A 15708-nucleotide genomic window follows, 5' to 3' on the forward strand; every position below is an offset into this window, starting at 1 on the left:
CTCTGAATAGTCAACTTTTTAAACAATTACTCTGTGGCTTAAGCTTCTTTAGGAAAGTAACATTGGCTATCTGCTGGACCACTGTTAAGATAGTAGCCTTCCCCATGATTATGCAGGCCATGGCAGCATTTCTGTACATTTTTAACGGCCTTATGCAATACTTTAATATTATAGAAAATTAATTTTGAGCTTTTACTAGCCATAAGCAATGATAATCAAAACTAAGTTATAAAATGCTTCAAGGGTGTCACTGTGTGTAACGAGTTTAGATAAAATTGACTTTTTGAATCAAAATAACATTTGAAATATAGTCTTAAAAAACGTATATCCACCTGTAAATGTTGCACAATTTGCAGTCACTTGTCCTTTTGTCACCTACAAAAGGAAGAGTGACTACAAAATCTGTACTGGTACACTATGTCAACACTGTGGAACAAATCGCAATGCTTTAAACTCGATTGCAAAACTTCTGGGTTTTGTTCACTTTTAAACCTCGGAAGAACATTTTAACGAAAATGCAAAAAAAAAAAAAAAAAAAAAAACAATCCATCAGGCCTAATGTGAACAGTTATCTGAGAATGTAACAAAAGTTAATTTTCTTCCACTTTCAAGGAGAAGTGCTGGCAGCCGTTCCACGTGTGGGCTTGGCTGAGGCGCCTGTTGACTTTTTCGGCTCTTCCTTATTTAAATGACATGACTAAGTGAGTGAGAGTCGATGCATGAACGTTTTGTTTCCTGAATGTGACATGATCCATTTGACTCGCATTGGGCCACCGCCTGCTACACCGCGGCGAGGTTTTTAGCTGATGGTAAAAGTAGAGAACTTGAGCAGGGATTAATTTACAGCACTGTCAACATGGCTCTACAATTCAAAGATGCCTTTTGGGTGAGTTAAGTTTTGTCATGTTGATCTCTTTTTCTATTTTTGTTGGTAAAGTTTACTTTAGAACTGAAAATAGTGTCACTGGAAAGAAAGCCACTGTAGCCACTTTTTTTTTTAAGGAAAAAGTTTTGTTGTAGAGGATTGTTCTTATAACCATATTCTTGTCAAAGTTTGGATAATTTTCCTGAATTTAGCTGTGTCTTTTGGTGTATGGCACCAATCTGGAGCTTTACTACTTTGATGTTATCATGCTGGTTTATCGTATTTATTTAATCTTTCCTGCTAAGTGCCACTGCTTTGTGCTTTTAGGCTCCTGATTTGTATTCGCTCTCTTGTTCACTAAAGTGAAGCGCGAAGATCTCAGTGTTCAGACAAGACCATCCGCCAAACCCTACCATTTTACCATATTTCCCTACATTTTCATTCTAATCCCCGTTTGCCTATGTAAAACTGTTATGCCGCTAAGGTGCGTGTGAAAGTTTGACACCTGTTCCCATTCAGGATCCTGCAATGCTGTTTGCCTTTCACTCCAAATGAGCCATGGTTGAAACTTGTAGATGAAAGGGGGGGGGTAGAACACTTATTCAAATGATGTTTTAAATGGCGAACTGTAGAAATGAAGCGCCTGCTTTTTTGGTATCAAGGGCAGCGACTTCATCAGTAACGCTGGTTATGAGACCATCCTCCAGAGACTCAATGACGGTCGGCGTACATGCAAGGATGTGGAGGAGCTCCTGAAGATGAGGTGAGTTGAGTCTTTGGCATTAACCCAGGACGGAGTCTCCACACTGAGATGTGGATAAATGTGTTGTGCACGCAGAGCATCGGCCGAGGAGAAATATGGGAAGGAGCTGGTCTCAATTGTTCGGAAGGCGGGGGGCTCGGCTGAGATTTGGTAGGTTCACCTGGCTGCGTTTCTTCACAAATGCTGATTATTTTCTTTTCAAAACATGTATGATTGACATATGTGGTTTTCACACGCGTCATAAAAAGTACGTTTTGTTCATTTACTCTCACAGCACTTTGAAAGCATCTTTTGAGGAAATGAAAACTCGTAAGCATACCACTCTACCCCCCCCCCACACACATTTTTTTAATAGTTTTTTTTTTTTAAATAATTTCTTTTATTAAAGATTCTTTATCTTTAACAGCATGCTTTGCTTTCTCCCAGAAATTGAAAATGTAGGAAACTTGCACATTCATTTGTCTGGGCTCCTGAAGGAAGAGGTGAAGAGAATGGAGGAGTTCAGAGAGCGGCAGAAAGAGCAGAGAAAAAAGGTACCTGTTCTTTCTGCCCATTACGTAACAAGGAAGTTTCATGGATTTCCTCCTCGCTAACATGGGTTAATGTCCTTTCCAACTAGTTCGAGGTCATCATGGAGAAGGTCCAGAAGTCAAAAACCTCCCTCTACAAGAAAACAATAGACGTAAGGATCTACTCGTGTTTTAATGGCACTAGGTTTCAAAGATTTGTGCTCGTTTTGTGAGAGGCAGAATGTCTGCTGCTGGTTCTTAAGGATGTTGCACGTGTGCACAACACTGTTAGTTTTAGTTCATGTAGCTTCTGCTTTTTCTATGCAACAACACGGCCCTTCTGTGAAACGTTATTTTCTCTTGTCAGAATTCTTCATGTTTAAGAAGAGCCAGATAGTCAGTAAACCAGTCTGTCGTCCAGCAGACACCTAAAATAGCCTAGTTTTTTACCACCAAAATGTTGTAACGGTTTTTTGAAGACAGGAAGGAAGTGACGAGTCCTTTTTTTATTATTGGTCCTTGTGGGTATGCGTGACAACTTTTGTCTCTGCCTAGCCTCTTATGCCACTTTTTTTTTCCAGTTGTGCCTTCTCAGTGAACAGCCTACAAACAGGTACGGGTTTCATAGGTTTCACATTGTCTCTGTTTCCTACGCTTACAGTCTAAAAAGGCATACGATCAACGCTGCAAGGAGGCGGATGAGGCAGAGCAAACGGCTGAAAGGCTGGGCAATGCACCCACAGCCACTCCCAAACAGATAGAGAAGGTAAATGACTCAAAACAACTATCCGGGTGGGCTGCTGGAGTTTTAGCAATGGAATATGTACAAGTACATCTCAAGAAATCAGAATATCATCAAAAAAATACTCAAAAGGTGAAACAAATGAATATTCTATATCTACATTACAGAAAGAGAGATACATTTTATGCAATTGTTTTGCTTTATTTTGATGATTTTGTTTAGACAATAAAACCCGTGTAATTCAGTTTTTTAGAAAATTTGAACACATAAGACCAATAAAAAACAAATTTCAATGCAGAAAAGATTATATTATGTCCATGTGTTGTACAATATATGCAACCAGTGCTTGGTTTTGCCTCCTTTTACACGTATCACTGCATGAATGAAGGCAATTAGAGAGTCGTACTGCTAAAATATCAAGGAAGGCCTGGTTGCTTTAATACCTGCCTTCACTTCATCTGCATTGTTGGCTCTGGTGTTTCTCATTGTTACGGATGCTGCCATAGTGGGACACCCTCTGGCGTCCGGAAATCTACTCGTCTCGCGCTGTTGTGTATGAGAGTCCAGTACTGCAGCTGTAAACATCCCTCTTAAAATATAGTTTCTATATCAAGAGTCCTTTTTATTACTACAGAAGTCTACAAATTGAGAACACCACATTAGCTAAGAACCTGGGCTGACCGCAACTGGAGGCGGTAAATTCTTAGCATCATCAAAGACTACTGAATTGACAGCAGACAGTCGTTGACACCCTCCAAAAAGAAAGGGAAGGTTCTAATAGGCAGTGCTGTTAAAATGGCTTTTCATTTCAATGGCTTTTCATGAGTGCTGCATCCAAGCATATTAATGGAAAGCTGAGTGGAAGAAAAAGGTCCACAAGTCTCAGGGATAACTGCTACATTCAGCAGATAGGGTTGGCAAATCCATTTTAGAGTTCAGGGGAGATTCACAAAGCCGGGACCGTGGCTGGAGTCAGAGTTTCAAGAGCCACCACACTGAGATGTATTCAGGACTTGGGCTGCAACTGTCACGTTCTTTGTTTGCCCACTCCTAAGCCGAAGACAAAGTCACCAGTGGCCTGCCTGAGCTAAGGTAGAACCACGGATCAAGTGTTGCTCACTGGTCCAAAGATCCTTTTTAGTTAGAGGTAAATTTTGGTGTTTCATGTAGAAATAGACATCAAAGACTGATGGAAGAGTGGAGAGGAACTAGACTTCAAACTCAGCCAGGAGATATTAGACCAGTTTATGCTTCCCCCCAAAGTGCTGGTTTTATTTTTCCAGCAGCACCTGGCATCGCCAACACAGCTAAAAGAACCAATGCTGAAGAAGCTAGCAAATGGATCACCTATCATTGCCTAGCCACCCACCTGCACTGACTTCCCGTATGAAAAACAAGCTGTTCAATGGGGAAGTTTTGACTTAATTTCTGCTTCTTTGTAAATAATCTAATGAAATCTATTTTGTTTAGAGAGGGGTTCAGATATTGCAAACAATTAATAGTCACCCAAGAATACCAATCTATACTAGCCTTGATAACATCACAGGCCACCACAGCCCGATTAAGACAAACCACCAAGATTGAGTTGATTGCACTTTGAGTGCAGACCATCTGCACACAACATCAACTGCATAATTGCAATTAAAACCGTTTGTGCTTTGGTCCGAGGCAGGCAGAATAATAAAATGGCTTTTCACAATGTCTCGGCGCTGCTGTGATAGCCAGGGGGTGAAAGGGTGTCTGTCCTTTGTCTGGGAGCTTCACCTATAGGGCCTATAGGCAGATACCCAACCCGACTGAACCACACAGACTGTGTGGATTGTTATTAGTTTTTTTTTAATGAAGCGGGACTTAAACCAAGCTTTTGGTTTGGCATTGTGCTCATTGCTGAAAAGTATCACAAGGCTTATCCAAGACTCTGTGCATTGCAGTGGCGCTTGTGTGCCCACCTCACTGTCTGTAGAAGCGAATAGGGGATGTCCAATCCATGAAACAACCTGTTGCGTGTGTGTGTGTGTGTGTGTGTGTGTGTGTGTGTGTGTGTGTGTGTGTGTGTGTGTGTGTGTGTCTGCACTGCTGTGACAGACAACCTCAAAAAAAGAAAGGAATGGGTGAGAGTGTGTCTGCTTTAACCATATGTGGTTATAGCTGTCCTTATTTCTGAAGGGGGGGGGGGCATGTCATGCATGTAAAGGGTCTTTAATGAGTTTCACTCTTTGAGTTAAATTCCTGAGATGAATTAACTTTTACTTCTTGATATCCTGATTCATTAAGATGTACTTGAAGAGAAACCTTGAAGAGTCTGGCTTATTTTTTGCAGGCAACTCTAACAGGTTACTTTAAGTCAAAGTTTATTTCTGCAGGATATTAAAGTCTGAGTCACGAGTTGCTCAATTCACGGGCTCTTTGAATATTAATGGTTTAACAGTTTATGATTTCCAAACACTTTATTTACATATATAAGGGAAACACAGAAAAGTTATTCAAAAACATTTGCAATGATTAACACACGGATCATACAGAACAGAATCAATTAAGGTTCATCAGGTTATCATGACATTAGCCTAAAAATAAAAACTAAGAATATTTTCACTTCCTTCTAATTTAAACTATGAAGCAGAGAACTAGGGTAGGGCTCAATGTAACGATAAAGTGATAAGAAAGCTGAAAATACCTTGCTTCTTTTTTGGTCATGCAAGCAATCTCTTGGCCTACTGAAGGTATTTTTACATTTTTTTCCGTGATCTCAGGCTGCTTTTTCATTCTAACCCTAAAGCGTGTGCTTAACGATCAGAAACTTGGTCAATTGGACAAAAAAGGTTAGGCCTAAAAAAAAATCTACCTACAGCAGGTGAGCAGCATCTGAAAGTGAAGTCTCTAAGAAAAACGACACCTTGAGCCTTTTTTTAACTGATTATGAAACTAAAAATCTCAGAGATAAAAACACAAAAAAACAAAAAAAAAAAAAAACGAGTTGGCTTATATGATTGAAATCATTGTGAATTTTCTGCAACCCATAGATAGTCAAAGTATAACCAACTAGCTCAATTATACACAAAGAGCCGCATTTGTTTGAATGCCCCTCAGGATGAGGCCCTCTGGCTTTAAAGCGTGGTCCACAAATTTTAAACAGGATTAAGATCAAGGCGATGGGAACATCGTTCCAGGAGCTTATTGTTAGCCAGCTTTTATTCTTTCTGTGTTTGTGGTTGCTGACCTGCTGGGACACATGATCGTTTCCAACCTCCAACCAAATTAGCTGTTAGGTTGAAGTAAAGTCACGACTCTTAAAGATGGTTGGCATTTATTATTCCATCCACTTTTTTTCCCCCAGTACAATGATACTACTACCACTATGCTTGACAGTAACAGTGTCCTTATGTTTGAAAGCCTCCCCGTAAAGCTTCAAAACATAGAGTATTTCTTGTAATTGTGGGTAAATAGCTTAAGTCTAATCAAACTTTTGGCTTGTTCATGTGAGCCACTGAAAACTGCCAGAAGAGTTTAACCGTGTCGATTTTGGAGCAGAGGCTTGTTTCTTGGCTGGCACCTTCTCAGACCATGACAGCTTAAGATACCGTTTCAGTGTGGACCGCAATGCTAGTTTTCCATCGGTTTCCAGTTAATGGCAAGCTTCAGTCTTTCTTGTTGCTGAACGTTGTCACCAGTGTCTTTCGTCCGTGGGTGACAGTTTTAGTGTTCTTCCAAACTTAGGCAGAGCGATGACACATCCAAGTAACTTAGAAATAGCTTTGACAGACTTTCCGAACTTGTGTAAATCTACAATTCCCCTTCTTACATGTTCACTGAGTTGCTTGTTCTGAATCTTGATCTATCCTTTGAGATAGGGCATTTAATGTTATAAATAACAAACTGCCTGCTGCATTCAGTCATTACAATATGTTTAATATGCTTTGGTTTTGTTACATTCAAAAATCAGTACTTAAAAATAGGTGGTTTGATGTATTTATTTGAGCCTATGTGTTTATATTTTAACCCCCGTTTGAATTTGAGAAAAACTGGCAGTTAATACAAAATCGCATATCCAGTGCTTCATTTTAAAATTCACTAAAGTTATTTGTTACATTTTTATTCCACCCTGAACAAAAAAACAGTTCACATAGAGCACTTCTTTTTTTTTTTTTTTTTTTTTTTTTTTTTTACATTGAGCACTTCTGGTATTACAGGTTTTGTTTTATGAAAAAAAGTGAGAGACCACAGTCACTACATTCAAAGTTATTTCCTTGTTAGACCTGACATCCTGTACAATTCAAATGAAAGAGGTTCATGTTAAAGGGAACATTTGTACACAATAAAGGAATGCAAAAATCCCATTTCATGAGTGCACATAACCATAAATTAATACTTTGTTAAAGCAGCTATTGATCAGTCTTCTTTGTAGGGAGTCTACCAGTGTCCCATATTTTTAATCTGCTAATATTTACCCACTCTACTTCGCAAACGTTTCTATAATAAAAATTTTTTAGGATTGTGAGGACAACCAGCCCTGCTCAGGTGACTGCACTGATTTCCCATCAGATTTATTTCTGAGCTCTTGCTATGCCTTTCTAAAACATACATTTCCTTCCTGCAAAGACACCAAAAGGTTTTGGGGGAAAAAACTGTCTGGTATTAAGTGCTATTCATGACTTCATCCACCTTGTCAAAAACCCAACTTCCATCGTAAGAAATGTACCACAGGGGGCATACTCTGACGGTGCAGGGGTAGTGAGCACGACTCATGTACACCTCCGTATATGGTTCATCCTCGATGCGATCCGGGTTCCATTCTGGCCATAGGTCATCCCTCCTCTCTCAACCCCCATTTCCTTTCATTTGGTTTTGAGTAAACCAAGCCGCTAGTGCCGTGAAAACCCAGAATAAGGTTATTCTTTAAAAAGATCACCCACAGAGTGTGATGCCTCCACCACAACGTCTCACTATCGGTGGTCTTTTGATGAAATCCACATCCAGTGTTGTTTTTGTGCCGGGCTTACCTTCGGGGTCCGTGGCCAACAGTTCCTGGCTTGTTTAATCAAACTATAACAGAGCCAGACGTGGATGTTTTCTTTGGAAGAAAAAGCTTCTCCCTTTCAACACGTCTCCTTATGTCATCCAAGTAGAGGATACCAGGAGATTGTTGTCACATGTAAAACGCAACCGGTGATAACCAGACATTCCCCCAGCTCCTTGAAGTCTGTCTTTTGTACTTTTGTGAAAAGAGATTTCTATAACTCATCCTTAATAACCTCTTTACAAACTAGGGCTTTAGCCAAAGAGGGCAAATGACCCAAGATCAGAAACATCCCACTAGGGCTTGTGAACTTTATTTACTTCAGGGTAACTAGAATTAATGCGAGATGAGTACCCAAGAAGACTGAATGCTTGAACTGCATGCTGAATGCTTAAATCAAATGGTCCTTCAACAATACTATACATTAGTTTAAGGGTGTGCACAAGCAAGTGTTTTTAATTTGTTCTCTGTGATGGATTTCTTTGTTTTTCAGATTAATTTGCATTTCAGTAACAGTGGAAAAGGTTTTACGATCATTCAAAGCAGTCCTGTGAAAATGTCCGGATACTGCAATGAAAAGGAGCTACCGATAAACAAAAAAGAGGGGTGAAAATTATGTCATCGTCAACTTAAAAAAAAATAAAAAATAATTCACAGTGCGGCTCCTTTGAAGCAAAGCATGAAGATATGAGGGAGGACTCTGTGCTTTTGCTCACCAAGTTTAAACAAAGAAGAATTGACCATGTCACTTTATTTTCTCTGTTGTTTCTTTTAGATGAACACCAAATCTAAACAGTGCAGGGAAGCTGCAGTTGAAGCCGGTAAGGTAAAAGAGGCTGGATAAATGAAGTAAAAGTAGAAATTCTGAAAATTTACCACACGTTTTTTTTTGTTGTTAGGATCTGATGTGGTTTACCAGAAACATAATTTTTTTTTTCTAAATATATTGGTCATGCTAACTTCCCTTTTCTTGGTAATCCACCAAGAGTCTAAAACACAGAATATAAACTCGGGGTTGCCACGCGTAAGTGGTGCTTCAGATCTCATGTGTCATACTGCTGTGGACTGTCTTTTAGAGAAGCAGTACAAGTCAAACATTGAGCAGCTCGAGCGGATCCGTCAAGAGTGGGAGTCGACGCATATTGAAACCTGTGAGGTAAGCTGCGAGGGGCTGTATTTCCTTTCCACTTCTTAGAGCACGTTCTGTCAATTGTGCACACAGATGCCAGGGCCAGAAAAGCAGTGGCATGTCTGTTTTGTCAGTCAGGATATATAGCACTTCCCCTTAGCGCGCTACATAGTGAGTCATTATTGTGAAAAGATATTTCCGTGCACCAATTCTTCCTGAATGTGATCGTATCAACAAAGCTGAAGCCTTTTAGCAGCTTTAAAACATCCCTATAAGGTCAGATCAAGGTGAACGCTAGCGAAACAGGGCACGCTCCGGCACAGAAGGAAACGACAAAAAGCCTTAAACAAGAAAGAGCGTCATAATCATGAATTATTGAATGCAATAAAGCAAATCTGAGCTTTAAAACGGGGAGCTGCAACTGCAGGCTAAGCGTATATATCTGTGCGATCAATGTTTTCCAGATGTTTCAGCAGCAAGAAGAAGATCGCATCAGTGTCATAAGGAACGCTTTGTGGGTGCACTGCAATCAGCTTTCGATGCAATGTGTCAAAGATGACGAGGTAAGCTGGTTTCACACTGTCAGGGAAGCGCTGCGTCTAATTTAAACGTCCTTCCTGACAAACTGTTGTTTCAGTGTTGTGAGAGTGTGCGGAAATCGCTTGAGAACTGTGATGTCATCACAGACAACAACAACTTTGTGGAGATGAAAAAGTGCAACCCAACCCCCCCAGGTAAGGCATGCCTGACGCTTGCAACCTTCCTCTTTTGATTTGAATATGTTCCGTTCTGAGAGATCATTTCAATATTATCTTTTAGCTGATTGGCGTTACATCATGGTTTGGTGGTACTTGTTGAATCGATTTTGATGCTTTCTGCCGCCCCCCACAGCGCCGATCGAATATCAGAATTACTACGATAACAACGCTTCGGTGCAGAGAAACGGCGGTGCCGGATTTGTAGAGGGAGTCAAGAAAAGGTTGGATCATGAAAAGACATTAAAAAAAAGATTTATGACTTTTTTTTATAAACTGAGAATTTTTTTAAGTGACCTTTTCTAACAGCTTTTTATAACCTTTAGGTTTTCAAATCTACTGCCAGGAAGCTGTACATTTGGCTCCAAGCTGAACATCAATGACGGACTGTCAGGACCTCCTGGTATGGTACCAGGTAAGTTATTCAACCCGATAAAACAAGATGTACGGAAACCATAGCTTTTGCTTAAAAGTGGTTTTTATACGTAATGCCCACCAGTTGAAATCACACATGCCATTTCATGGCATCTAAGTTTTTGCACAATGCAGAGTAAAGGTTCCCATAATTCTCAAGCCTTTCCACATTTTGTGATGTGAAAACCACAAACCTCAATTACATAACACTTCTGCAACAGACCGACAAGAGGCAGAGGCAGATGGTGAGGTGGAAGGAAAACTAACCCTAACCCTAACAAAAATCTGAAAAGTGCAACTTGCACACGAATAATCCCCACCTTAGTGATAAGATAAGATAAGATAGTCTTTATTGATCTCACAATGGAGAAATTCACTCGTCACATCGGTTAATACAAGAAGGTGCAGAGTAGGGAAGGTGCATTCAGTTATATACAGTGAATCTTCATATATACAATGGATCAAAAAGAATACCAAAAAATACAATGAATACCAAAAAATACAAATACTTTGAAGACCCACCCCCATTAAACTTTTTTCTCATCCTTCTTTGCAAACTCAGTCAGTTGGAGAATGTCTGAGAATATCTCTGGTTTTATCCCAGATTTCCAATTGTATTTAGGGCAGAGCTTAGACACATAAATATTCTTGGATGTAAACCATCCTGTTGTGGTTCTGGCGTTGTGTTTAGAGGAGGAGAACCTCTGTCCCAGTCGCATTTCTTCTGCATCCTCTCACTTTAATTTCTTGTTGTATTTACCCCTATCCTTTTTGTCATCAGCTCTGGCCAGCTTCCCAATCATGGCTTAAAATTACTTTTCACACAGCATTATGATACCACTGCTGTTTCATGGTTTTTCAGAGTGATGTGCAGTTTTAGTTTTTCCACTGCATGTAGTGTTAAAGATGTCAGTCAAACAATTAAATTTTGGTCTCTTTTAACCAGAGCCTCTCCCTCCACCGTGCTCTAGCCTACATGGCTTGTCCCAAACTGCAAACAGGATCTTTTATTGCCATTCTTCCTTTTAAGTCCAGATTTATAGAGTGCGTGACTAATAGTTATCCTGTCAAAAGACTAACATCTGAGCTTAGGATCTCTGCAGCTCCTCCAGAGTTACAATACACCTCCAGGTCTTTTCTCTGATTAATGCTGTCCTGTCAGCTCAGGTGGACGGCCAGGTCTTGCGAGGTCTGGAGTTATATCAAATTCTGATGATGCGTGTGCACCGTAAGATCTTCAAAGCTTTATATTGTTTCAGAATCTGATTCTGCTATGACCTTCTCCACAACATTGTCCCTGACCTGTCTGCTGTGTTCATTGGTCTTCGGGATGCTGTTTGCTCACTAATATTGTCTAACAAACTACCGAGACCTTGAAAGGATATCTGGATTCATACTGAGAAAAAAAATCACACGAAGGTGGACTTTATTAGCTAATTACGAGACTGCTAGAGACAACTGTTTGCATTGGATTTTATTCAAGTTTATCAAATGAAGGGGAGCTAAATGGAAAAAAATATGCAGAACCTTTTCAAATTTTTAAATGTAAAAATACTTGCATCACTTTCCTTCCACCTCGCGGTTATGCAGTACTCTGTGTTGGCGACTAACACAAAAACCTATTAAAATACATTTTAATCTGCGGTTGTAACATGACACGATGCAAAAAGTAAAAGCTGGGCAATGCTCTGAGGATACAAATTCGTTTCAGTCAAAATATATACAAAATACTAGAGACAAGACAGTCAAGGCTTTTGTAGCAATCCAGCAGATAACAAAATGAGTTGCTGAATTTGACGGATGGGGTAGAAGTCTGGTGAATCCTATTCTAACACAGGTGAAGCAGAGAGGAAAAAAATGAAAAAAACATTATGTGTTAGTGTATTTGTTATCTAGAGTAGGAGGGTATGTAAAATTGCACTGCCCATCTAATGAGGGTTCAGAAGAATAATATTAAAGGAGCAATAAGTAAGAAATTTAGTGTAAAATCAACCTAAATCATTCTCATTTGTCACCTGTGATGGAAGTAACATTCTCCATAAACAATTGGTCAACATCAACAATATCTTAGTCACGTTTTTCTCCTTTCACACCTAGAGGTACGGCGCAGAACGACTTCAGTTCAGAGCGTAGCCCGTGTTTACTTCTTGGTTCCTGAGCGAATCTTATGAGAGTTCCCAGGGTTCCCAAAACATTTGGCATTTTATGTTGGCAAAAGAGCAGCAGCCTGCAAACATGGAAGCCAGTAAGAGTAGCAGACAAGATATAGAACAGAATAAAACATCATATACCTATCCTGTGTAGGTAAAAACTCACAACAGGAACAAAAACGGCATATTAGATTGTTGTGATTGGTAAGCTGTTGTACCGATTTGAGCCACAAAGTGTTAATATTACTCATAGCTCCTTCAAAGATCATTTTCAAAACATCTGAACTGGATGTGAAATGAAGTGATGAAAATCCTCAAAAAAAAAAAATGTAAAAGCCCTCTTAACAAATGATCAATTTATTATGTCAACAATGCCCTTCTTTAAATGGACTTTCCTTTGAGTTGTGAATTCACCTGATAATAATGGATTATTTGTCTCCAGCTGGAACATCGGATGGCGTATATGCTTCCATTCCTATAGTTCCTCCCTCCCAGCAGAGTAGTAAGGAGTACAAGGCTATATATGACTACATAGCACAGGTCTGGTCTGGTGATTGGTACACAACATAAAGATTTCCTTTTTTTTTTTTTATCTCTTAAAAAAAATGTGTTAACTTGACAGTTTCTGTTCTTCTTTTAGGGGGAAGATGAACTCTCAATATCAATTGGGGACGTTTTGGAGGTGATAGAGGAGGGAGAAGATGGCTGGTGGACAGTACATAGAAATGGCCTTACTGGTCTGGTTCCTGGTTCTTATCTTGCTAAGGAATAAGTTTACAGGGCAGACCGTTTTACATGTGGATTTCTGAATGGTTTTGTATTTTCAAATGACAATGCATCTTTGTAGCAGGCATACTTTCCGAAAAAAAAAAAAGAATCCCTCTCTGAACCCTGGTGGTAGAAACGTTGTATATCCAGAAGCAGACTAATATTTTCCTCATTCTGTACAATCCTTACAACTACAGGCTGGCTGCGACAAACTGGTCTACTTTATAGCGACTGTCTAAACTGAAAAGAAATGTTGTTACCGCACACAGATCTGTAAATAATGGCTTAAACATTACAGCAGCAGCAGTTAGTACTAAAGATAATATATTTTGGGATCATGTTGATGCCTCCTTTCAAACTATCGACTTGGAGTCATGTGGATCTTTTGCACAGGAACATGGCACTAAAGTTTATCGTCACGCTTTAATTTTGTCAAAGCTGAAGTTTTAAAGGTTATGCATGATTTCTGTTGTTGCCTTGACTATTTGTATGACATATATTTATGTCTTCTTCTTTGCATAAAAAAACTAAAGTAGATAAGTGTGACGTGTTCATTTGCATTTATTTAAAAAGCCGCAGTACTTGTAGGGGCTAAGCCGACGGTTAAAGGCACTGGTGGCACCAGAATCTTATGGTTGACACGCATTTGCTAAGGGTGAGACGGTAAATAGGAAATGTCCAGACGCTGTTCTTGCAGTTAAAAGCTGATTTATTCTTACGTTAGCTTTCTTATAAACAAAAGATAAAACAAAACGGCCAGCTGTATTGCGACAGCATTTCCCCGTCAAGCGGTCAAAACCGATTTGCCTTTTCTGTTGAAACACACACCCATGCACGCATAATTTCCAGTCTTATGTAGACTTTACACACATTGGCTTCTGCAGTATTACTCATGCATAGTGTTGGCTTTCACACCAACTACATCAGTAAAAAAATATTTATAGTTTATTGTAGCATCAGTTACTTTCTTAGGTAGATTCTCAGGTTCTATTCATAGGTCATGCAGCCGAGTCCACTGCTGTCTTCAGGTGTCTGGTTGCTCTTCGGTGAGTGGCTGTTAAATCTGTAGCTATCATATAACCACAGTGGTATCACTTTAAGCATGCATAAATGGCCACAAGAGCAGCCAGGATAGGCATGTTGTGGCCAGTTAAAATGAACACAAGCAAACTATTTCTCCTGTAGAGACAATAGCGAGCCCTCTTTCAGCTCTAGGGTTTTACTTGGCAGAAAATGAAACGGGCATGCAGTGTACCACACCCTCTCTCGTTATTCATAAAACTAAAACAAAGCCTACTATTGGAAAAGCTGCATATTGAGAAACTCACTCCTCATGGTGTGAGCAGGTAGAGCCACCTTTTACTGCAGCAAGGCCCATTTTTCATGCAGAACAAATGGGCCTTTCTGTACAAAAATGATGCAAGAAACCTTGCATCATTTTTGACGCACTCGTCCTTCTCTCAACATTGCTTCAGTTCTTTGAGGTTTTTAGACATTGATTGGTTTCTGCAAGTTATTAAAGTCGTGACACAGCGTTTCAGTGGGGTTGACGTCTCATCGTCGGGTCATTGCAACATCTGTATCGTTTTTCTTAACTATTGTAGATTCCCCAGCTGAATTTGTGATAATTGCCCCGTTGATGACCCAGTCTGGCCCCAAGCTTTAGCTGTTTGGCTCACATTTTACTCTTCAATACTTTTCTGTAGAGAACAAGCCCAAAAACAAACCACCCATTTATTCGTTCTTTCAGAGGCAAACCAAAATGTGGCACGGTATTTGATCTATAGAGAAAACTCTTTCTCCTAGCAACATTTCTAAAGAGGCCATATATTTGTTTCGTTTTTTTTCTGTTGGCTCTAAGATGTAACTTGGGGATTGGTGTTTTTCCATTCGTATTTAACATTGTTGAGCCTGGGGTGAATTTGCTCAACTGTAATTTTCTCTATAGAACGACTATAGATGCTGATCAAAGTGCTGACCAGGTTGATAAAAGCATATACACAGTTATTTTATGCAAAACAGCAAGGTTAATGATGACTACAAAATATATGGTTAAATAAGATAAATTAACATTTTGGAAGTCCATTACAACTTAAGTTAAAAGAAGAGAAAGGAAAAGGGAGGCTGTTTCAGAACTACAAAGGCACCTAAATGCTCAGTCACCTTGGGCCTGGTTTTAGAAAACCTCCAGAACCTGCTGGAACGTAACAGTTTAGCAGTTCAACAAAATATTGAGGTACCGGCTTGTTAAAATACAAATCAAACCATTACACTAGTAGACAGTAAAGTGAGGGTAAATAGTTGTCTATATAGGTGTGTTCAAAGTAGCAGCAGTCCAATATAACTAATTAGATAACCGCTTTCAGTTAAACAATTAGAGTTTTACATGGTGACTAATTTACCAATAATAGGGTTTCTCTCACTGAATAAAGTAATACAAATCCAACAAACCCAACTACTAATTGAATTGTTAACCTAAAGGGGGTGTGTTTAAAATAATTGCAGTGTGGAGTTCAGACAGTTAGGTCAGTCATTCTGTAAAAATCTAGTTTCAATCAGGTGGCACTTAATTAACGGCAAAGTGCATGCTGCTAATTGC

The 15708-nt window shown here is 39.5% G+C and overlaps 1 protein-coding gene across 2 annotated transcripts; it reads left to right on the forward strand.

Moving 5' to 3' along the window:
- The first annotated feature begins 297 nt into the window (after positions 1-297).
- pstpip1a (proline-serine-threonine phosphatase interacting protein 1a) lies at positions 298-13646 on the forward strand. 2 transcript variants are annotated; one of them, XM_012871405.3, is made up of 15 exons: positions 298-886; positions 1528-1628; positions 1704-1778; positions 1903-1937; positions 2055-2161; positions 2248-2310; positions 2799-2903; positions 8669-8714; positions 8970-9049; positions 9487-9585; positions 9660-9756; positions 9914-10001; positions 10104-10192; positions 12784-12881; positions 12982-13646. In XM_012871405.3, the coding sequence occupies exons 1-15, from the start codon at positions 857-859 to the stop codon at positions 13111-13113; spliced, it is 1245 nt and encodes a 414-aa protein (XP_012726859.2). In that variant the 5' UTR covers positions 298-856; the 3' UTR covers positions 13114-13646. The 2 variants fall into 2 exon arrangements, with proteins under 2 accessions (XP_012726859.2, XP_021176623.2); XM_021320948.2 differs by having other exon boundaries at positions 1533-1628.
- The last annotated feature ends 2062 nt before the right edge of the window (positions 13647-15708 follow it).

The sequence above is a fragment of the Fundulus heteroclitus genome, chromosome 2, assembly GCF_011125445.2.
Source record: "Fundulus heteroclitus isolate FHET01 chromosome 2, MU-UCD_Fhet_4.1, whole genome shotgun sequence".
NCBI lineage: Eukaryota > Metazoa > Chordata > Actinopteri > Cyprinodontiformes > Fundulidae > Fundulus > Fundulus heteroclitus.

Coding starts and splice junctions, on each gene's coding strand:
- pstpip1a (XM_012871405.3), top strand. CDS start 857: ATGGCTCTACAATTCAAAGATGCCTTTTGG. Junction 9,757..9,913: donor GTGCAACCCAACCCCCCCAG/GTAAGGCATGCC, acceptor CGCCCCCCACAG/CGCCGATCGAATATCAGAAT. Junction 12,882..12,981: donor TATATGACTACATAGCACAG/GTCTGGTCTGGT, acceptor TTCTTCTTTTAG/GGGGAAGATGAACTCTCAAT.